General features: G+C 37.7%; 1 protein-coding gene across 1 annotated transcript in view; it reads right to left on the minus strand.

Annotated features, from left to right (window-relative positions):
* The window catches only part of ptprma (protein tyrosine phosphatase receptor type Ma), a 181086-nt gene that overhangs the window by 69548 nt on the left and 86830 nt on the right, over window positions 1-24708 (minus strand). Inside the window, exons 8-12 of the mRNA XM_073864064.1 lie at window positions 15207-15515; window positions 14618-14727; window positions 10329-10530; window positions 9313-9419; window positions 429-698 (exon numbers count right to left, since the gene is read on the minus strand). Coding sequence (XP_073720165.1) covers window positions 429-698; window positions 9313-9419; window positions 10329-10530; window positions 14618-14727; window positions 15207-15515 — 998 coding nt within the window. The remainder of the gene's footprint in view (window positions 1-428; window positions 699-9312; window positions 9420-10328; window positions 10531-14617; window positions 14728-15206; window positions 15516-24708) is intronic.

A 24708-nucleotide genomic window follows, 5' to 3' on the forward strand; every position in this document is an offset into this window, starting at 1 on the left:
GGGAGAAGAGAAACCGCTCGCTGTAATTTGTGGCGTTCTGCTAATTGGGAGCAATTAAAGAAGAGCAGCGTGTGATGAGAAGAAAACTGGAACGATTATATGAAAAGAATAAGAAAGGATGAGAAACACTGAGAGAAGACGCAGGTCACAGGAGATTCATCAAAGACATCTCATGAGAAAAGTCTGAATAAATGGCATTGCTTTAATTGCATGACACACACAAACAGATAAAGTTACACGTGTTTCTTAAATCACAAGAAATGAAGACAAAAGAGTTGAATTATTTCTGCTTTGATGATCACTAATTGTGTTTCTGTCATACACATATACTCTATGTGTTCACCTTTACTGTTCTTCACTTACAGTATATTAGAGACAGAACCCAAAACCTCTTGAGGAAATATAAAGATGTAGTTTTGAGTTCTCACCCCGTTGGCTGTGCTGACTGCCTGATAGTAGATGCTGTAGCTCTTGTGTGGCAGCAGAGGAAGATTCCAGTAACCGTCGTACGTCCGGTTGTCTCCCACCGTAAAGGGCAGCGGCGCTTGAATCCGTGCGGCAGGAAATTCTGCTGCGAAGTAATACTGCGAGTTGAGTACGGATGCGTTCTGGAAGTGGATGGGGATTGGGTAACATCTCAGAATCTCTGCGGCTCTCTGTGAACGTCGAGGACGCTCCTCTTCAACCACCACCTGATACACACTGCACAACACACAACACATATACATCAATGATATTTATAACATTTTGACTTTAATATACTTTCATATATATAATGTACAACGCTTGATTTGGATGTGATCTAACCAAACAAGGTTTGTTTTCATGGTACAATTCCTCCATGTTTTTTTGAAGCCATATTTCATATCAAATAAAACTTCAAAGCTACATTGCCATCATGGCTTCAGTCAAAGTCTGATTGGTGGATTTATCCTCAGCTCGATGTTTGCTTCACAGGACGGCGAGTCTTTAAACCGCGTGATCCGCCGGCGGTCGGATGTAGACACGCACCGGAGCCGACGCCAGCCGTCGGGTTCAGATCTCAGCTGAGAGTCGTCCTCTGAACAGATTTAATTAACTGACTGAATCCGGCAGCCCGAGGCCCGCGAGTAACCGGCACCGCACCGAGAAGACCACCATCTCATTTATAGTGCTGATAGAAGAGTGCCGTATCCCAGCTGCAGCAGGATTTAAACAAGGCACTTGTACTAAACCACCTTCGCCTTGATATTTCCAAACATTAAAACACTGAACTCTGACACACACACACACACACACACTATGATGAGTCTTGAATTTTGGTGTGTGCACCTCGAAAAAACCTGAAATGAAAACAACAGCACCAAGGCGAAATTACAACATGAGCCACGCTCACGGGCGACCAGGGGCTCGACACGCTCCATACGCCGGGGGAATAATGGAATAGGAAAAGAAGGATGGACGGAAAGCTTTTTTCTCCAATTCCCCGAGCGGATGGAGACCGGCGGGGCTCAGAAACCTTACAGAGGATATCAGCTGTCTGAGACTCGCAGAGACAAATTAAATGGAGGTGAAATTACTAGCAGGCGGTGCTGTGGGTCCCTTTATTAGAGCTAAGACCAGCAGAAGCTCACAGATCCTACAGCAGAACATTTCAAATCAAACTCGCCCGCTCGCTGTCAGAGACAAATTAGCCTTACAAGTACCCAGAGCGAGACTCTATTTGCTCTTTAATATTTCAAACGCCTAAAGGTCACAGAGCTCTTTTAGCTCATTTCTATTTCAGTCAGACAGAGCAGAGAAGAACGAATCGTGGTCCAGAAGAGACACAACATCTTCTAATCATACAACAAATAAAAGACGACGGTTTGCCAACACTGATGCCGTCAGATGGTAACTAACACAAGAGTTCATGTTTGCATCGATGAATCCTCCGTTCACGACGAGACGCGGCAGCTCGACCGCCTTCACATCAGCTGACAATTCTGCAATTAAAATGTGTGATTGCTGCAATTAGCCGAAGATTATCCCTGAGTGAATAAGACTGATTGATAATTGAATTAAGAAGGTTTTAGGTTAATCAGACACGGATGGATTATTTCACAAAGGTTAATAGAATCAATAAATTCTGTTGGAGAATCATTTACTCCTTCACTAATCATCTACAAGATGTTTCACATTATATCTCATGAAATTCAGCTTAGATCCACCAACATCAGAAGGTCAAACATCTACATCTGATATAAAACAACATCACCTTTATACTGAGGACTAAATGTTTTATAACACACAGGTGACTTCATACTGTTACACTAAATATATGAGCAACTTATTTACATACATGAGGTCAAACTCAATTTATAAACTTATGAAATTCATTAACTCAAAATTTGATATTTGTTCATTTGTTGTACAAACTCAACACACACAAAAAAACAGATTCATTCAATTTACTCAATTTTTTTAAGGTAAGTGGTTGCAATCAATGTATTTAAGCTACATTTAAACAAAAACAGAAAATAGTAAAATAAAATAAAATATAAACTTTTTGTTTAAATGTAGCTTAAATAAATTGATTGCAACCACTTACCTTAAAAAAATTCAGTAAATTGAATGAATCGTTTTTTTCAGTGCACATTTATTAAATCAACAGATTCAGTATCAATAAAGATGACTATTCTGGTCATTTGTGATTGCTGAATAAATATATAAAAAAAATCAATTTATAAGTTAATAAGCCAAAAATATAATTACTACAGAAACGACACTACTTATTTTCTCATTATAAAACACATTTCCAGGACTATTCCAGGCCTGAACATTTAAACATTTTGAAATCCAGTAAAGATTAGATGTGTGATAAATGATGTGGAAATATCTGAGATTCAATATGTTGCAAATATTCACCTTTGATGTTTAGCGTGTGTCACGGCACAGAGCAGCGTAGCGACTATTTAACAGTAAAAACTGATGTCATGAAATATTCATTTCAGTCCGAGAGACTTCAACAAAGAAAAGAACAAAGGCCAGCAGAACTTAAGTGTGTGTCAGTCCAGATTAATTCAGCTCAAACACGACACAGACCATTTCTAAAGATTTACAGCCAGCTTAAAGGCCACCCATTACTTTAAAGCTATGAGACCGCTGTGATCTACACTCCTTCTATCAGATACGAGATATGACTTCAGTCCTGCTTTAATACTTCATACAGACAGATTTCATCACAAGTAAGATCAGTCCATCATTCAAATCATGCACAACACAGCACTTCTGGATACAAACGCAACAGCATCTCATTATACTTCATTACAGGACATTTCTACTATTGTTTTAGGAATATTCTAATGTTTTTTGTGTATTTGTGAGATGGTTTATACTTTATTGTTTCATATTTATTGTGTTTGCACATTGTCTGTCTGTAAGGGAAAAGCTTTAGCTTAGAAATGTTTTTTAAATTAGCAACCAAAACTAAAGTGAGATTAAGATACAGTAGCACTTATCTTAAAAGATTCATATTTTGTAAATTTTGCTAATTTCTAAACTAACTTTAAAGGGCTTTTCACACTGCGCTTAACCCCAGGTTATCTTCTTTATAAACCCCGCTTTTAACCCTAGGTTAAGGAGCGTTTCACACTTTTTAGAAGTGTGGTTATGTCTAAAATTAACCTAGAGTTGTCAAAAGCCCTAATGAGTCATTTCAGAAAGATATTTTAATTATATATTTGCTTTAAATAAATTCTCATTTGGCGCTGTTAACGCTTTCCCCACCAGAATTTTTCATCATTTTCACAAAAGTTGAATGCCTCCCAGAAAATGTTCTTCTTTATAAATATATAAACATACAATATATTAAATGAAAGAACAGACCATCTTCTTTCAAAAAAAAAAAAAAAAGTTTCATTCTACCTTCATCAGTTCTCTTTTTTTTCCAGTAACTCGTCAATGGCTAGGAAAGAGTTAAGGGCTTTTCATATGTAAATAGTTAACCCTGGGTTATTCTAAACGCAAATTAACAGAATCCTTATCTGTTTCACACTGTCCATGCTTAACCAGGGGTTAAGAGATAACCTTGGGTTTTCATAATCTGACGTTTCACACTGTGCATTCATAAACCCTAGGTTAATGTTAATTTGCATATTTGCGGTGTCATGATTGGATAAAAAGTGATGTCAAACTGAATGAATTAAAACAGTGCAAAAGTGGTGCTAACCCTACCTTGGAGCAGAGTTTTATAACCCTGACTTAATTTAAGGGATAACCCCGCTTCTTAAGTACAAGCGTGAAATGCTCCTTAACCTAGGGTTAAAAGTGGGGTTTAACGAAGATAACCCGGGGTTAAGTGCAGTGTGAAAAGGTTTAACTTTATAACTTTTATTGATGTTTTACAAATTTATAAAGATGTTAACATATTTGTCTTCATTAAAATGTATATACAAGAAAAAACTGATTGTGTGTTGATTTATGTCAGTTTAAATTTAATTTAAAGTTACACTTTTAATGGTTTCAATATGAATCCAGTATATCTTGTGTGCGAGAGTAGGTACACCATTATAAAAAGTGTAAGAAATGCTGAGCTAGACGCCCTAATCTCCCTCACATCCATCACCTTCCCTCATTCCCTCGACACATTCAGACTTCCAGGATCAGTGACCTTGGAAACTCTTCCTCTAATTACCGTGGAAAGAACAGAAGTCATGGCAACATAAAGCCGGGCGAGCGCTATGTGTGCTTACGGTCATTATAAAGCACATCAGGATGTTTTCTGAAGTGATCACGAACCCAATACAACCTACATCAACAACAACAAATACCTGTTCAATGAGCAGAAGAGCTCAGAGCTGTGAATGCACTCAACGCTCTCTCCAATCCCAATTAGACTTCCACACGGAGCTGCCGCTTCGCTCACGGATTCATCCGTTCATGTGACCGTTTACCAATTATAGGCCTTTTCTACTGACTGCTGGTGAACTGTGACACTGGGATTTATTCTTTACTAGCTCACATACAGAAATGTGCTGGAGATCTTCCTCATTCAAAGTCTTCACATGTGTGTCCTATACAAGAAGATCAGAGTAGCTGGACACCAGAGGCGTTGCTAGACATAAAGCTTTACTGCGGCACAGGCCAACATTTTTTCTTAAAAGCCTGCTGAGTGCAACACTTCTATACAAATTTCCTTTGCTTAACCTACTGGGAAAAACAAACATGTATGTATTTAGCATGTAAAAATATTTAAGAATCATCGTAACATTAGTAACATGTTTGAAGGCATAAATGGCATGCAATGTCTGGAAATAATGACAGCAGAGAAAATATCTTCTTGCACATTTGCATTTTACATTATATAATGAATAATGATGTCTTTTTTACAAGAATATTTTTACAATAACAATATTTTGAGAAACCAGTCATCTGCTACTAACTGCTACTAAAATAATCTCAGTCATAGTTACTGCCAACTATTTATTTAGTGTCCTAGAGCTAGTGAACTAAATCTTTCATATCTTAAAATACAGAACATAACACACACTGTACACACATACACATCACTTTTGATAGAGGTTTTCCTGAGATTTTCCCTCAAATGTTTGAGACCCAACTCATTCTCACCAAAAAGCGTACAAATGACACGCAGTGTGATTATTGTGCAATAGATACGTCAAATTCTGCTTTTGCGTGCATATGATACGCCAGTCCTTCCCGTTCACTTATATGGCTAAATGTTTTGTGTCGTTTTATTTATTGTTTTCTCATTTGTTTTCTGTTTTTTTTACTATTGTCGCTTGGGTTTAGGGTTAGAACAACTTTTTGTTAATGGGAAGGACTGGCATATCATATGCACGCAAAAGCAGAATTTGGCATATCTATTGCACAATAATCTTTCATTTGTAAGCATCTTGGTGAGAATGAGTAGAGGATGTAGTTGTCTTATTTCCCTTAAACTCATCATCTCTGCTTTCTGCTTTCCTTTCTCTGCTTTAAACAAAACATTTCTAATGTCCATCTACAGGAGCCAATAGTGATTATTATTTAGAAACTTACGTTAGTTTTGTCATGTTTTCATAAGCTAACTCAATCACGAGGCGTTACCTGGACTTTTGTATGCGGTCATGGATTTGTGCGTGCAGGCATCAGTGCGACTGCTGCGTTGCTTTTACAAGCATGAATTGGGTAACTACAATGCATAAAGACACGTGTTTGCAGCGATTTTCTTTGTAAATGAATACACTACCTTAAACTACCTAGATTTTAAAGAGGTCTAGCGACGCCCCTGCTGGACGCCTCATGTGTAAATTCTTAGCATGATCTGTCTTCAATCTATTTAGTTAAGGCTTGTTTCAGGTGTGATATATATCAACTTAAGACCAACGTATTGGACGTATTGATCAGTCTCTTGTGATTTAAAAGCATCTTTAAAGTGATTGCACTCCTCTACAGATCTGGGATTTATTCTCTTTCCCATAAAACAGGAATACCCACTGAGGAACAGCTATGAATTCTGGGTAAAACTATCTGGATTCAGGAGCAGTTTTGGTAAAGGGTGTTGATTTGGTTTTAGCGAAATCACATTTGTGTTCCAACAGCCCCCCTCCCCATGCTTTATTATTAAGATGTAAAATATAATTCATTGTTTTGTTTGGGGTGAATTATGACCTGGAGATATTCTTGACAGATTTCATGCTTGTGACTGTAACGATCGATTGTCTTCATTAAAATATAAATGTCTTGAAATTTCATAAAGACTAAACAGTGTTCAGATTTTTTACAGAACGTAATAATAACTTTGAAGAAAGCATTATAACGGGACAACGGGAGGCAATAAACCAGCACAAGTGGCCCTGATGCACTTTAAGAGGAGTTTGGGAAATCAAGAGCGACTCTTTGAAGAGTTCCCACACAATCCATCCAATAATAAAAGCTGCTTACTGTGTCACTCTGTCACACCTGCTCTCATTGAAACATCATCTATGATCTGCTCAGATACAGAGATGCTCTCTCCTGAGGTCGTGACCCAGCCCACCATTGTAATCCTCTTTATCATCTCATCACATCTCCATTCCTTAAAGAAAGAAAGACGTCCACCTCTGCACAGCGGGTTTAAAACAATGCAACGCTCCTCTAGAGTGGAAAAATGGCTATTCACTCGGATAAAAAGAGCAGACCCAGATACATGACACTCCGGGGGAATGAAAGCGAGAAGGATTGTGTCCAGAAATAGAAGAGCACGCTTGCTTTTGACTGCTCTCTGTTTTACACTTGGCTGCGATGCAAAGAAGCAGATAACATAAAGCAAAGGAGCGCTTTACATGAACCGCTTGATAGCGTCACAAATCGCTTCCAATGCGGGCGGTGGTGGGTGCGGAGGCGACGGCAGGCCACCGCAGGCCCGGCGTGGGAGAGAGAAACAGTATCGTAACAGGCCAAAACTGACAAACACTAATCTCTCTCGCTAACAGAGTCCATTGTGCCAGACGCTGGATTCATCTGCAAGCCTGCAGTCATCCAACATCATCTCAGCTTCTGTCAATATCCCAGCGTGAATTCAACACGCAAACGACACGACAGACGCGTGGACAAACACAGCCAACACGCACTCGCTTTCAATTAAGACGACTGCTTTTATCCTTTCTCAAAGCAATTTAATCGTGTGTATGATGTTAATGATGACGTAGAGCGAGGACACGAGGATGCAAGATCGCTGAAGAACGCATATTGAGAAACAGCCTTTGTCTCATTATATGTTTATGTGTTGCTAAGGGTGTTGCTAAGGGCGCAGTGATATTAAAAAGAACCGTTGGGTGAAGCGGTCATAGCAGTGTTTTATCGTGAATAAAGCACACCTATTGACCAATCAGAATCAAGGATTGGAACTAACCGTTTTATAATGCACATTACGCCCAAAACACACCCATTACTCATTAGGAGAATATGTATAACCGCTCGGCGCACAAACCATTTTTCCCGTCGTTAAGTTAGCACAAGTGGATTTGGACACACCCATTTAGACCGTGAGCTTTAGACAATGTGCTTACATCGTTAAAATAGGGCCCTTCATCATTTATCATGTTATATTATTGCATTGGCCTGCAAATATACTCTTAAAAATAAAGGTGCTTGATGATGTCAGATGAACTAGTGTTCACAACAAAATGATGTCTTTTGAATTCCCATCAGAATGAAGTATATGATGCTATAAAATGACAGCAGGTTTGGTGATCACAAACATTGAGATTCATCTGCAAAAGTAGAGAAGTTAATAATACAGTCACAGTAAATATAATGTCACATGACTGTTATTCAGACTCTATCTCTAATACACCAAAAGCCAAATCCCTCTTTAATGTTTGATATCACATTGACTGCTGGTAAACAAAATCCAACCTATCCTGCTCACTAACAAACAAGTCTTGTGTTTCTTTAAGACCTGCTAGTGCTAATGATGATGAGTCCATACACAAGCTTTATCAGCCAATCAGAATGCTCATATCAGAAAATAGCAGGAATGTCATCATCATGTCGCTCTGTGTGATGCGTTGAGACATTGAGATTCATCATCTCTTTATCTTTGGTGAAAAGGCCAAACGCGTGCATGTGTGTGTGTGTGTGTGTGTGTGTGTGTGTGTGTGTCAGAAGAGATTTCTAGATGATTCTGACTGGTTGATATCACGCCTGTAAAAGCCTCTCAGGTATCTTTTGTCACCTGTCTGTCTTGCTCCATTAAAACGCCCTCACACCAGAACGGAGTCAATGCAGGGCTTTGAATTTTTCACGATTAAACTAAAAGTGCAAAAGCACCCGGTGGTTTATTCATGCTTAAGTGCCGCTTGCATTTTAAAGTGGAGGTAGAAAGTTTCCTGTCGCTCTTTCATCATCCCATCAGGATTTCTACAGAAATAAAGGCACAAAGCTCATATACACAGCATCACTGCAGGTCTCTATGGAGCTGAAGACTCATTAAAATCTTTAATGAATGAGAGATATTAGACAGCCTCCAGTGATCATGTGACACACACGCTGAATGATGAAATGATAGGGAGGTTTGTGATGAGTTACAGCGGGAGGAATGTGTTTAGATGTCAAGCAAACACATTTGTCTTTATCAGATGTGATGTTTAGTCTAGTACAGTACAAACACAAACACACACAAACAGAAAATTGACCAAACATGGACAAGTTTACTCTCTGGGTGTAGTCTGATGATAGATAAACCATCTATTATAAAACTCATTTTCTTTTCTACATCATACTACTTCATTTATAGACCTGAAACGTGTGTTTATGTGTGTGTCTGCGTGTATGAATGTGTTTGTGTGTGTGTGTGTAGCAGTGACCCACACTGACCGGTGCTCCTCTGCTTTGGGCCGGTTTCAGCAGGACGGTCACGGTGCTGTCAGTCTGATTTAGTGGACTCTCCTGCTCATACCCGGGCATACGGGGTGCTGTTCATGATTGACAGATCACACACACACACACACTGAATCAATCACTGACTCATGGTTGTATTTAATATAAGCAGAAGAAAAAAAGAAAGATAACAAAACCAAAATCAAGTACTCAGTGTTTTCAATTAACACTGCAGTGTTAGCAAGTGTTCCTTATTATTATACCACGGGTCTGTTGAATGCTTTATTCTGATTGGTTGAGAAATGTTCCACATGTATGCATTATTTTTCTATAAACGCACACCTGACCTGTCAAATTTCTTAAAGAGGACATTTCACAAGTACCGTGCCCCTAAGGTGACAATGGAGTAAAAAAATCTAAAGTTTAGTTTCATGTGCTCACGGCACGCAAAACCTTCATGTGCAGAATTTTTTTTAAAGTAATAGTTTTCGCGATAGTTTCACGTGCGTATGCGAAAGTAAACTTTATTTAATTTTTGCCCCATGTCCCCTTAGGGGCTCCGTACACAAGATCTTTGTTGTCCCCAGAGTACGTATGTTTATCCTCAACATATCATATAGATAATTTATTATAACATGTTAAAATTGCCACTTTGTGCTGTTGACACAAATTTTTCCATCTAAATTGACACAAATGTGCTGTTTTTGGGTGTGCCCTCGAAATGCGAATGAGCTGATATCTGCACTAAAGGGCAGTGCCGTGGTTGGATAGTGCAGATTAAGGGGTGGTTATTGTTATTATTAATATACTAAGATCCCCTTCTGACATTACAAGGGGATCCAAATCAATGATCTATTTTTTCACATGCTTGCAGAGAATGGTTAACCTATAACCCTTAAATGAATCAGCACGTTGCTCTGTGTGTTTGTTTCTGCACAGTCACAAATATGAACATGACACAAACTCATTCATCTCAGTTGCCATGGAAACGACGATGCTCTTACGTGATATCTTGGTTGTGAACTGGGTGATGACATCCGGTCCGTATCCCTTAACCGTGCTGGCTTTGATGGTGAAGGAATAAGTGGAACCAGGATACAGACCCACAAACACATGAGACGTCTCATTACTGAACTTCAACACCTTCCCGGTCTGATTCACCAGAATGAACTCTGGGTCAAAGGAGCTGACAGCTTTATAGCGGATCTACAGGTGAAGATAACACAGATTGTGATGTCACCAGAAAAACACACTCGCCATATTTAACACATCAATTAAAATCCAATTTATGTTTCTAAAAAAAATGTACATAAAAATGTAATAATCCTTTCCACCTTATAGATATGAAGCAGTATTCATTAACATTTAAAGTATGTTTGGATCTATTATGATATGAGTTATCACAGTCCAAACATTTACCAAGTGTTGACCTACAGTACATCTTTCCTCTGTATAGACCATTTACTCAGACAAACAGCACATTAAAATAAGTTTCATATCGAGATTAAAGAGCAGTTTAAAAAATAAAACATTTTGCATCCTCAGTCTGAACACTTTTTATAATATAATAAATATAACAAAAGCATATCATGATTCAGTCCAGTTATAAGTATAACATACATGAAACATCGCTCTTTAATAATAATAATTTCTTCATATAATCTTTTATAATACAAGAGTAGGTTTTGTTCTCTATCTGCCCGTGTTTCCAGTCAAGACGCCCCGCGTTTCTAATATAACTTAATGAAAAGTCGCTGTGGGGCTTCATTTAAATAAATCATTCAGTTGCTAATGGAGGGCCGTCTAATATCACTTCATTCACATATCAATTTAAAGACACAATGGGAATGAAGGAGGGATTCTGGGACTCATCAGGTGTGAAATACCAAGTGACTCTTTGCCATTAATATAGGACAGGTGGATAGATGAATTTGTTTTATTGATCTCACAGATAATTCACAGGGGAAAATGTCACTTCAAGACAACTACTGAATTTTAAACAGGGATGAATTTGTAAGAATACACAAATAATGATTTTTAACTGTTTAAGGAGTTTAGATGATGATCTTTACTTGAACTGCCTATAGTGTCGCTGGACTTTTGCATGAGTTGCATTAATAAATGCATGCTTTGTTTGTTAACTAAAGTGAATTTAAAATATTTCTCAGGTTAATCTGTAAATGACACATGAAACACAATAATACATCATGCAAAAGTGACAGATGTGTCATTATAAAGCCTGTAGGTTTAAATGCAGTTAAGGCTATTAGCCAAACACACACACATTACATACAGTACAGTATATGAATTGAATCCCTGTATGTAGAGACGTGATACATAAGTGTAAGTGATGTGGTGGGTCAGGACACTCTGTACTCATGAATGTAAGTGAGATTTAAAAATGTCACTGCAGAAAGTCTAGAAAGCTCTAATGAGGCAGAAAAAGCTTTTGTTTGGTGCCTTTTCCTTTAAAACCGGCACAGATCACACGCTCTGACACTTCCTTAAAGGAGAGCGAGGTGACAGAATGTAATTTCATAACATGAATTTGACAGCTTAATTGGTCGAATTTCCACAAATGAAGTTCTGCAACAATAAGTGCTTTGAGCGCTGTATTGTTCCGAGTTCTCCAGTACACAGTGAGTCACGCGCTCCTCAAACCATCACTAAAACTCGCTGTACAATCCAACAATCTAGCTCAAAACATCACAAATATATATCATGTTTAAACAAGGACTGGACCTTTAAATATGACTCCAGTCACTGTGTAACACTGCTCAAAAATCATTTTCATAATCTCATGTAATCTGAATGAAATACATTAGCATATATAATGAGATGTAATTGTAAGAGATTGATGACTTGTGGTGCGCAACCACAAAAAGGCAAAAACTCTCATGCACCTTCATCTGGACCATTCCCCGCTGATGCCACAAGATCAGTCGAGTCATTAGTCTAAGACACATCTCTTTTATCAACACTGCAATACTTGCACTTACTTCTATTTCTCCTATCATTTCCATTAATATTTCAATCTATTTTATATATATGTAAATAAGTGTTTCTGGCTTTGTGTACAGCATTAGGAATAATTTTTGGAGCACATATGCACTGTTGCTCTTTCGTTGATTCTTACTTTATTTGTAAGTCACTTTGGAGAAGAGCGTCTGCTAAATTACTAAATGTAATGTAATGATAAACTGTATAACCTGTGTGACATCAGAAAGGGTCACAGGTAAACTAAAAATGTGCAGAAACATGTACAGTTAGGTCCATAAATGTTGGGACAGAGGCACATTTTGTCTACCAAAATTTATTTCAGTAACAGTCATATAATGCCATCATCCACCACTATTATCTATACAGACCTCCAGGATTTTTTAGTTGCTGAGCTCACAAGTGTTTTTTTTTAGTCAAATTGAGCTGGCCACTCTTTATGTCCCTGCAATCTGACGGGATTTGTTATATTTTTAAAATCAACCTGTGCAGAGCCCCACCTTAGTTAACTTCAAATTCAAGGACCTTTTAATGACTTTCCAGGTCCAATAACCTCAAATTCAAGGACTAAATGTGTACACATTTCAAGTGAGAGCAAGGTTTCATCGTGTTACCTTTTAAGATGCATTGTTACAGTTCCCTTTCGAGGGAACTCGCGCTGCGTCACTGCAGTGACACTTTGGGGACGCCTCCAGGGGTAAGTGCGTCTGAATGTGTATATCAAATTCAACCAATGGGCAGGCTTTACGAGGCTTATATTGCTATCTGAAATATTGGCAAAGACGGCGTTACAGGGATGCAAGAAGTATGGTAAGGGAGACGCAGCGTCTCGTTCCCTTCTCAGGGAACAACAGTTACATACGTAACCCCGAGACGTTTTCATGTGTCAAACACAACTATGCAAAAAAGCATTTTGGTATGAATCAACATTCACATACAGAAGATTTAAACATTTAAAACGAACAGTTTAGCACGTGTGCTTAAAAAGTCACAATTTGTATGATATTATCATACACTACATACGAAATAAAACTGATTTTTTTTGCATAAAATAGATTCAAGCACTTTCAATGACCTGTATGTATGTATATTTTTAAAAACTTCTCAGGCCCTTGAATTTTTCCCCCCAGATTTACAAACTTTCAAGGATTTCAAGGACCCGTGGGAACCCTGCTATGGTTTGTATCACTTGCATGAAGATCTTCCTGAACCACATAATATGGGTTCACAGCCACAGCTTTCAAATGCAATTGTCACACTTACGCTGCGTACAGTACACACCAAATGCAAAGCATCTAGATTACTCACGGGATTTAACTTCATGTCATGCAATTTTTTTGCTTAAGTTGAATATTTTTAATATTTGTGAGGTGAATAGCGCTGTTTCGCAGCAATCGCGCCACTTAATTTGCATCCTAATTGCCCCGCACAGGTCTATTCGCGTCTTTGCATTGACTTTGTCTATACCCCATTAGAATCGACACCAGACCTTTAACATCCTTCATTTATGAGGTAATTATTTAATAAATAGACAATACGTGTCCATAAAACAGCTCAACTTTCCCTTTTGGCCTCTTTAAAAAGGGAGAGTTACAAATTAAACCCTGTAATTCCTAAATCCTTCAATATTCATTATATGACTTTTGGTAAACAGCTCAAATAACACAAAATGTGCCTCTTTGCCAATATTTATAGACCTTACTGTATACGGAAGTAAAGTCAGTCAGATTAAAGATGAAGTGTGTGGGGTTATTTCCATGATCTACTCCAGAACTTGAACATGTTATTTCTTGCCCATTATTTGACCACATTCCTGCAGTGTGAGCCTCCGGTGAGTCCAGCGTTCTGGAATGTTCGTCTGTTTGTTATTTCAGTGCCTAACAACTCAAGAATCTGCCACTGAAACAATAAAACCTTCTGACAAACAGACAGATGAGTAAAGACCCGATTCATGAAACACAAGAGGGGATTTTAGTGCTCACACATGCACACACACACACACACAAATGATGGAGCTCTCGGTTAGGGCTTCAATTAAGCATCTGAGACTTTCAATGTTTCTCCTCAGGACTAATAAAACCTGATACATACAGTATAAGTCAATTATAAATGAATAGATCAGCTCATTTGAATATTTCTATGAGAATGATGAGGTGATACTGAGATCTGTGAGCGATTAAAAGTCAAATCTGAGCACATGTGTGATATCTGATAAAACCAGCAGAGATGTTGAGTCTGTAAGTAATGTTTATATATATGTGTTGATGGTAATATTAGTTTAGATGTTTGAACTCACTTCATACTGTTTGATTATTCCATAGGTCTGAATGGGTTCTCTCCATCTAAGAGCGATCTTCTCCTCGTGCGGGTTACCCTGGATTGACTCCAGAGGAACGGCTCCAGGTACTATAACAGAGATCAATATTTGATTGATTTGAAACCGCATTGATGTACTGTCAATCAATATTCTCTTGTATTCAATATGCAACAGTAGTTCAAAATCAAATGCTTTCAGTAAAATGTTTGAAGTAATACAGCCAAAAGAAATAACAAAACACTACAGGTCTGTTTATTTGTCCTTGACCTCAGATCAGCACTAAAGCACATATTTATTTTGGCCTTGACTTCAGTTGGCTTGTTGTATTTGGTAATATTCTTCAGGAAATAACATTTTGATTAAATGGTCCAATAAGAACAACAAAGCAGACCCAAACACATTCATAAATGCAAATGGACTTTAGATTGGATGACAATTATTGTATTAAAAATAAATTCAAAAGATGTAAACAAACTCACGGCCGAATAATTAAAGAAAATCGGAGATTCTCCTTCTTATAAGATGAGGATAAATGTTTTTGGTTATGTTTATGATAGTAAGCACTAACCGTCCTCATCTGTCAGAACGTTGAGTTCTTCACTTTCTTTGATGCCCTCTGGGTTTCGTAGCACGAGTTTCACGCTGACGTTGGTGAAGGGCAGCAGATTACGGATGATGTGTTGTGGTGAAGCACTCGGAATATCATTACATTTCTCCTCTCTGGTTTCTTCTTTACCGTTCACCGTATAGCGATACTCCACCGTCAGACTGTAGTTGTGACAGCGCGTCACGTTATAGCCGAACGGCTCCCATCGAACGGTGAACTGCTTAGATTTGATATTAACCACCTCAAGTCGTCGAGGTCCATGCATGGGATCTGGGAGAAAAAAACAGAGAGAGAGATTTTAAAAAATCTCACAAACTCATCTATCAATCTAAATAAAGCTCTTGAAAACTGTCAAGAACATGTCCGCATTATATTTCAGAAAGAAAGAAACAAGACATTTTTTTTAGATCTGTCATTGAATGCTTACAGTCAAATATCTTTTGTCCTCCTGTGGTTATTGTTGTTTATATGTCTATAAGGTGTTTTTAATATGCTTTAAGACAAAACCAGTGCAATTCATCATTCAACACCATTGTTGAGTATTTTCTCAATAAAATGTGAGTTTTTCAAAACCGTGGTTTGAAATTGCCTCAGTGTCCTACGTCACAAACACGTAACCAATCACAGCTACATATTATGTTCAGCTCAACTTCTGTGATGCTCACACGTGGAGTGTGAATGCTTCAACCTGTAAACATCTGCGCAAAAAAAATAGTTTACGTATGCATCGTGTGAAACCAGCCCTACAGTAGCAGTTATGTGTCTGAAACTACCGAATGTAGCATCTATTTATAGCGATGCCACAATTCTCAGTAAAATATTGAACCGTTCGGAATGACCTCTAATGAATTAAGATGCAAACACGTGACGTGAATTTGCGTGGGCCGATGCGAATGACGCAAACGTGCGCTATTTACTTTAAATGTGTCATCCTGCAAGTACATTTTTTTTAACTCAAGTGGAAAATTTGCATGATGGGAAGTTAAATCCTGAGTTATCTAGAGCGATGAAGGAGATATGAATATATGGTGTACTGTGTACACAGCATAAAGTGATGTTGCGCTTTACATTCTAAATGAAAGGTACTGTACTCCTGTACTGTTACGTTTAATTTAAATAATATAGTATAGTTATTTAAAATGGTCTTATTTTCATGTATGTTTATTTTCCAAATCCAAAAACAGATTTTGCTTTCATGTCAAATAAAGAGAATTATAATTAAAACGTTTTTTTCTTCTTAACACCTCACTGTTTCTGTCATCTAAGCATAAAACAATTACGTCAAAACCACTTTAATGAGCTAGAACCGAACTGAGGTATGTTTAAAAACCGTGGACTAACCGTATTGTTGCATCCCTATTATTTACATGTACATATATCTGTGGTCCGAGGGTGTGCGAAAGAGTGGAGGCGGGGACTAATTAGCATATTCATAGTTCCGCGTACACTAAATGAGGCAAGGGTGTAGAGTTACATTTACGTTGTTTTAAAGCATAAAAAATCACTGTCACAGGAAAAAACATTTACATACACTTTTATGATGTTCAAAGATGAGTTTCAAGTAATATAATTATTGAGTACAGGGGGACTTTAAGATTTACTTTCTGTTCTTTATTCATCTAAGACGAACAGCAAAAATATTTTCTTAAACCACACTTTTGCTTTCTAGTTAAAATATACAAAGTGCTTAAAACATCTACTTGATAAACACAGCACGAGTTATGAAATTATATTTTTATGGAAATATAACAACCTTTACAAGAAGTCAAGAAAAAAACAAAATGTGCTTTCCCTTAAATATTAAGTTCAGTATTTTCCTGTTTAATATATAAACCTCACAATTACTCTACGGTATTTCATATGATTTTGTATTGAAGTTCGTGTATGTGTAGTTGTGATTTTCTGCAGGGTGTGAAATTCATGAAGAGCAGTGGAGCATCTGAGACGCTTCACCAGCAGATCTAATGAAAGCACCTCACCGTCTCCCACGGGACATTCAGCTCTGGTAATAAGATCAATTTCCATTCTGGGTTCAATTTGAGAAACGTTGTACCTCACTCAGCTCTTACTGTTTCACAGGGACTCTTGTCCTCACATTCACTGCCAATCTGATGAGGAACAGAGAAACTAAAGCTGCTTCTGAACCATTGCAGTACAGAGACCACCTCACACAAAACCACATCACACGCCGCTTCACCAACTTCAGAGGAATCAAATCAAAAGATTGTAAAGGAAAAAATGCATTAAAGAAAACTGCTCACCTCAAGTCTCTGTGGGTTTTAAAGCACACTTAACAGAAAGAAATGAAGCTTATCTTTATTCTGATCACGGATAAAACCTCTTTAATCAGCAGCCGTGTAAGCCGTGAAACACAAGACAAGACTTTAACAAACTCTGATGAGAGAGAATCAACTGAATATTAAAGCATGCAGCTCTCCATTCAATCCACACAAATTTCTCTCCAGAATGAGAGATTCTTATTAACAGTTTCGCCACAGCTTAAACTTACCACCAGAGCAGTGAAATCAATCCCACAATCCACCTCAAGTTCACACTTTCACCCACTTACTAAGAACTTAAATGTGTTGTGATTATTTACTATGAATTCATTCTGTACAATATTTTTGTGTGACTGTACTGCAAAAAATGACTTTCTTACTTAGTACTTTAGTTGTACTTTAAGATGTATTTTCTTGATGAGCAAAATAACCTAAGAAAATAAGTTTCGTTTTTAGACAAAAAATATCACATTTAAGTTAATTTGTGCTTAAAAATTGTGCTTTTAAATGCAATTTTTATTGAATTAGTGATTTTTATGCTTGTTTTAAATGGGATATATCATGGAAATCTGACATTTCCATGTTTATGTGCTATAATTGGGTCCCCAGTGCTTCTATCAACCTAAAAAATGTGATAAAGATCAACAAAGTAATTTAGTTTTGGTAAACCGTTCTCTGCAAGCATGTGAAAAAATTGCTCATAAAAATCTGGCTCCCCTTGTGATGTCAGAAGGGGATCTTATTATAATAATACCACCCCTTAATCTGCACTATCCAACCAAAGCACTGACATTTAGTGCAGCCAGAGATCAGCTCATTTGCATTTTAAAGGACACACCCCAAAACAGCACATTTTTGCTCACACCTACAAAGTGACAATTTAAACATGCTCTAATAAATTATCTGTGGGGTATAACTTCACATATGTACTCAGGGGACACCAAAAATGTATTTGACATCTTTAAACATTTTTATGAAATGTCCCTTTTAAGCACAAATCCACTTAATTTGATTTTTTTTCTAAAAACTAGACTTATTTGCTTATCAAGAAAATGCACCTTGATTTAAGATTCTTTATATTTGTACTTATAACAAGACAAAAATACTAAGTAAGAAAGTCATTTTGTGTATTTAATGTGTGTAAGTCAAGAGAGATTATGAATGTTTATTGGTTGCAGATGTACGTACAGTAACAAAAAGATTGGGCAAGATTAAAATAAAGATGATTTGAAGATATAAACACAAGATGTATTATAAATATGTTTTCATCTTATTCCTCTAAATGTGAGCTTTTCTTTTCTCCCTAAACAATGGATGTGAAAGCGGTCTAGTCTTTCTGAGGTCCATTACAGAAGAACCTGCACGCCACGGCCTGACCAGACGTCTCTTTCATTTAAGAGCATCAGAGAGACTGAATAAACAATACATGTCTGTTCTTATAGCCAAAACACATCTGCTGAACAACACACCGTGCATTATGGGAAGATTCAGGCACAAAAAATGACATAAAAATGCTATCATCATATTTTATAGTGTATGTTTAACCTGTTTACTAAAATGTGTTTATTACAAATAAATCCCTATAAATACTTTTGTTAGTAGCTTTTATTATACCGTAGCTAACTATACTGAAAAATCTCCTTTGGATTAAGAGTGGCATGTAGTTTAAAAGAAGTCTTCACCATTACTGCTTGAACCCAGCGCGTATCTGAACTAACAGCACTTTAAAATTCCCATACGGTGAGTCCAGAAGAAAAGAGAGGACTCCTGTGGTGAGCGACTCTTGTTCCTTTAGACTTCTGACTGCGAATGAAAGGATTTGATCAGAACAATCCAAGCGTTTCAGAACTGTGTTATTGAAAAATAACCCGTACTGAAAGAAATGGAAAACCTTCTGCAAATGAGAGCCTGACGTTCTTTAAAAAGGAAACCTGGTGATCTTCATTTCCATTCCAGGTTTTGCTAAAAGCTCACATGCTCGGCCCTGAGACGGAGGTCATTGTGAAGTGGATGAGATGAAATGGCACGGAGACGAGAACGACGCTCACTGATGGAGCAGACGTATGTGATGGAGGAAAGTTTTGAAGAAGAAGAAAACCAGAATGAGAACAATGAGATTGTGTGAGACGACACACAGCACTTTCAACAACATTTAATTAAAGTACTATTCACTTGTCTGATTTTATGATTCACTGCTTTGATTTCCAAAAGATTGAATGAATTATAAATCATACAGCATAACTTTGAATGGTAGAAGATGTGATTGTGTTTACTTGATACATTATTTTGTTTCTTAATTATTGTCAGGGCATTTAAATCTGGTCTGTATATAACACCTTTAAATAGTTGCTGGAGTTTAATGCTAAGGAGTAAAATAAAACACTTTAACTAATAAACCTCTGCTATACATTTCATTCATAATATTTTGTTTATCTCACACATTCGACACAAAGCCCAGTATGCAACTTCACAGGACTTCATGTGATCATAGTCACAATACAGATCTCATCTCTTACAGTGGTGATAAAGTGTTTGAAAGTCTGAAGCGAACTTGTGTACTTAAGCAGGTCAATGATCCAAAACACACCAGCAAGTCCACCTCTGAATGGCTGAAGAAAAACAAAATGAAGACTTTGCAATGGCCTAGTCAAAATTCTGACCTCAATCCTACCTTAAATCTTAAAAAGGTGGTTCATGCTTGAAAACCCTCCAATGTGGCTGAATTACAACAATTCTGCAAAGATGAGTGGACAAAAATCCTCCACAGCGCTGTAACAGACTCATTGCAAATTATCGCAAACGCTTGACTGCAGTTGTTTCTGCTAAGGGCGGCACAACCAGTTATTAGGTTTAGGGCAAGCACTTATTCATACAGGGCCATGTGGGTTTGGATTTAGATTTCCCTTTACAATAAAAACCATTTAAAAACTGCATGTTGTGTTTACTTGTGTTATCTTTGACTAAAATTTACATTTTTTGTTCAAGTGTGACAAACACGCAAAAACATAAGAAATCTGGAGGGAGGTCAACACTTTTTCACATCACTGTATGTAACTTATATGAAACAGTGAATGTGTTTGTGTGTTTCAGAGTCTTCTCTGCCCTTCAAACTCTTTCTCTGTTTTAACTCATTGATTACCTGCTGGCATTCACTGAAATACTATTAACAATCTATTGATTAACCCGAGCGCTCAGGAAAAACTGCCCTCGACACATCCCTACTTTATTTACACACATTATCTGATCTCTCTGTATGTGTGTGTATAATGTTTTATCTGTTGTACTGCAGTCTTCTCGGGGTTATTTAGTTTATAGTGGTGAGTAAAACACAACGACTATCTGCTAGTGTTGCTTTTTCAGCATCTAACACACACATGCGCACATACATCAGTGTGAATAATTCACTTCTCTTCTCATACAGATCAGACTGACCACAAGAGAACCGATCCTTGAAACCCTGAGTCTGCATCTCTGAGTAAAGTCAGTCATATATCTGCACAGCAAACGCCAAAGACCTTCATAACAGCTGGAATCAAAGAAGGAGCAACGGAAACCCTTCACGGATTAATGACTTGACGAGTTTGACACATCTCACTGGTGGAAATGGAGGGTGAAAGGTCAAGGTCGACCCTTGAATTGAGGATTGATGAATTTCATTAGAGTTTAAATCCCAGGATGAAAGTCTCAACACCGATATCGTCCATAAACTCCGAAATAGATGGCAGGAGAACCGAGCACTTTTATCTGGAACACCTTGCTTACGGGAAACGGTAAAAAAGTAATGGCCTCTAAACTTAAACTGGAGATGGATGTGAGCAGATCCTAATAAAAAAGCGAGCGTGCGGTCAATTTAGCAGCTTATCCCCTCCAGTAGGCCGGTAATAGAATTTCTCACCTCTAGATTGTGTCTGTGTGTTGTGTTGTGAAGAAACCGATGCTGTGAGCCCATGAGATTCATTTCCCAGAGTCTAAAGATTTCTCATTGACATTTAGATGTCAACTATCAATGCCTACAGAAGAGCTGACATTTAAATAATGCCTGACATTATCACTGTCACATTATTACTGATCAGCGCTCATCTCTCCTCCAGAAACAGTCCAGTGTGGTCTCAGACAACATGAGATTTAATGATGGAAGAGATGAATATTTGTGAGTGAGGGTCTCTTAAGATCTCCTCTCCTCACGTAAGAGAATAAAAGCATTAGTCTCGCATGACTGAGATCAAATTGGACACGACTGAAAAGAAACACTTCAAGAAGTAAAAGAGAGAGAGAGACACAGATCATTGGTTTATTGTCTTCAGTCAGATTCATGTCATTGGGCCAAAATGAATCCATGATTTATGATGAATCACACAAGAACATGTCCGCCTCATATATCATCCTAAAATCTAAAGGAATAATTTACAAGAATTACACTTAACAATGATAAAATAAAACCTGCAGAATCACTTGATGAGCAATTCCATGCAAATGTCAAGTTTTTACCCAAAGGTTTCAACCAGCTTTACATCTCATCACATCCTAGCGAAACCCACCAGTTTTCTAAGCTAACAGACTGCATTAGCGGTAGTATGTCTACATCAGTTGCAGAGAAGCTTATATCCACGCTTTTATGACCTTGAGAATCACATAACTCATCTGGGTAATATACTTATGCCGCAATAGTTAGCCTTTCTGGAACCGAGCGGATTTTAAACCACAACACTGTATGACACTTGCAGTACATGCAAACGACCCCTATGCTAATAGAATTCTGTTTCTCTCTGCCTGTCTCGTCCTCGACCCCGAGGACAATGAGACAAACAGACCCAGTTCTTGAATTGAATACTGAACTCAGATGTCATTATCTGGTGGTTTAAATACCCATGCAAAGTTTTCTTTGCATTATTTTTCATAGTTAAGTAAGTGCAAATTTCAGAAATGTCACGTTCATGTTGTTTCCTCCATCCATTACACGTGTATATTTCCCTTAAATAAAAACATGAGAAAACACAGACTGATATTTTTCTGTTGTCTGAACTCTGTTATCAGGGGTTTAGGTAAATATAAACAGATGCTTCAATATATTAGTAATAAATACATTCTCTGAGAAATTATATAGCAAGTTCTGACAAATGTCACATCCATAATGCTGGAACTGCTCATATGCTTTTGCTTTTATGGTCTCTCTATCTCTCTCTCTCTTTCTCTGTCACATCTATAGATGGTCTGTCTGACTTCTGTATTCTAATGTAAGTCATGAGTCCAGTAAGGGAATTAGTTGTCAACAGTTTCATGAAATAAAAAATGAATCAAATATATTAAAAGAACACAAAAGCTCAACACTGTGCTCAAGAGTCTCACGTCTGTATATAAACCTCGAGTGTCCACGCCGTGTCATTCATTTGTTATAGAGAACACGTAGACTGAACGTCAAACAACAACTAGAAAAATCACTCCATGCTCTTTTATTCAATAAAAATAGGAGTGTGTTTTTGAAATCCCTCGGTGAGACGCACAAGCGCATATCTGCAATATCAACAAACCCATCTGGGTAATGGTGCTGCTTTCATCCTTATCAAAGCTCTTTTTTATCTGCTGGAAGTGGAGCAATAATGACGGCGTTTGAAAAGCAACAATCAAAACTCAATGACTCTACACAGAGAGCTCTTCTGGACAAAAGATGGCGCTCGCTGGCGCTGGCATTGGCAGCGTAGAGATCCGCTCTTAAAACACGCTCATGAATCCACACATCTGTCATCTGTGTTTGTCTGATTGTTTTTAGGATCCGCTTCAATCTTCAGAAATTGCTACTTGACTCATATCATGTTGGGCAGCTTTTAAAAACTCATCTTTATTACAGTTATCAGCTAATATACGACAAGTCTGACCCAACTCCAGTACATTTATATGCAGTTCTCAGTGACTGTCATTCTAGTAAACCTGTCTGGAACAATATGTGCACGCACGGTTACAAAAACATTTTACATTGAGGAATATTATATCTAAACACTATGACAAATAAGCCGCCCCAAACCACAACCACAAAAATTACAATTTAGACTTACATTATTTTACTGAATAATTCATGTAAGTGCTTTAACTCAACCACAAGCTGCAGATTTCAGTTTACATGAGCCCAACACTAACTGTAATATTTGCCTACACATGCTAAAGTGATTTTCTGTGGGAATGAAGTTTATATTTTTATATATCTACACAATATAAATCTGGAGTGACACTTTACAGATCTGATGTATGCGGTCAGATCACACGTCAGTCTGATGGAGTTTCTGTGCAGATCCGTCTGTTATATTCAGCAGTAAATGACATGTGAGCACTGATGTGAGATCAGATGAAACTTCAATCTGATGTCGTTTCACTTGAGTACACACAAACATCTTTCACATCAGCAGAGAAACCATTCTTCAGCATTTCTGAGTATCACTGCATCTGTTAGCAGGAGTCACACATTTATACAACATACATCTTTTATTAGCATTGTTTGTTAGGTCAAGCATCACTATTACATGGGCCAATAAACAACCTTAAACAGCCTAGCAACCTCCTAAAACAGCCTAGCAACCACAAATATGTATACATAAATATGTTATTAGTGGTTGCTCCTATGAGCTGCTATACAAAAGTCATCCGCCATATTGGAGCGGTCCAAGACTTTACGTTACAGTGTTGCCAAGTCTACAGTGAGGCCTTATAACTAGTGAAGGAGATTGCTTTATCTACAGGTTAAATGTTGAAGGATTGTGTTTTTCAGCTGCCACTAGTAAGGTCAGATTATTTTATTTATGAAAATTAAGTGTTGCTATTTGGGCTATGGTCATTGGGTTTGATTTAAAGGCAGGGTATCACTTTTTGAAAAACGCCATCCAAATCGCTCCTGTGCAGGTTGTCAATTCAGCAGAAAAGTTTGCCATTCTACCTCTGTTTACAGACGGGAGATGAGGGCACGTGAAAGCGCAGATGACGTATGGTGCCTGTGTGAACAGGCTGCGCGGTGGCATTCAAATTACGCTTACGGATGAACAAAAAAGGCAACGTCCGTTCTCTGAGATCTATGATTGGTTGAACATTTTTTGGGCTTATGCCTTTCAAAGAAGACATACATTTCTACAAATACATTTAAACAACTTAACATAGTGATTGCTATCAGGATGTGAGGAGACTTTTAACCAGCAACTAAA

This window comes from Misgurnus anguillicaudatus, chromosome 25, assembly GCF_027580225.2.
Source record: "Misgurnus anguillicaudatus chromosome 25, ASM2758022v2, whole genome shotgun sequence".
Taxonomy (NCBI): Eukaryota; Metazoa; Chordata; class Actinopteri; order Cypriniformes; family Cobitidae; genus Misgurnus; species Misgurnus anguillicaudatus.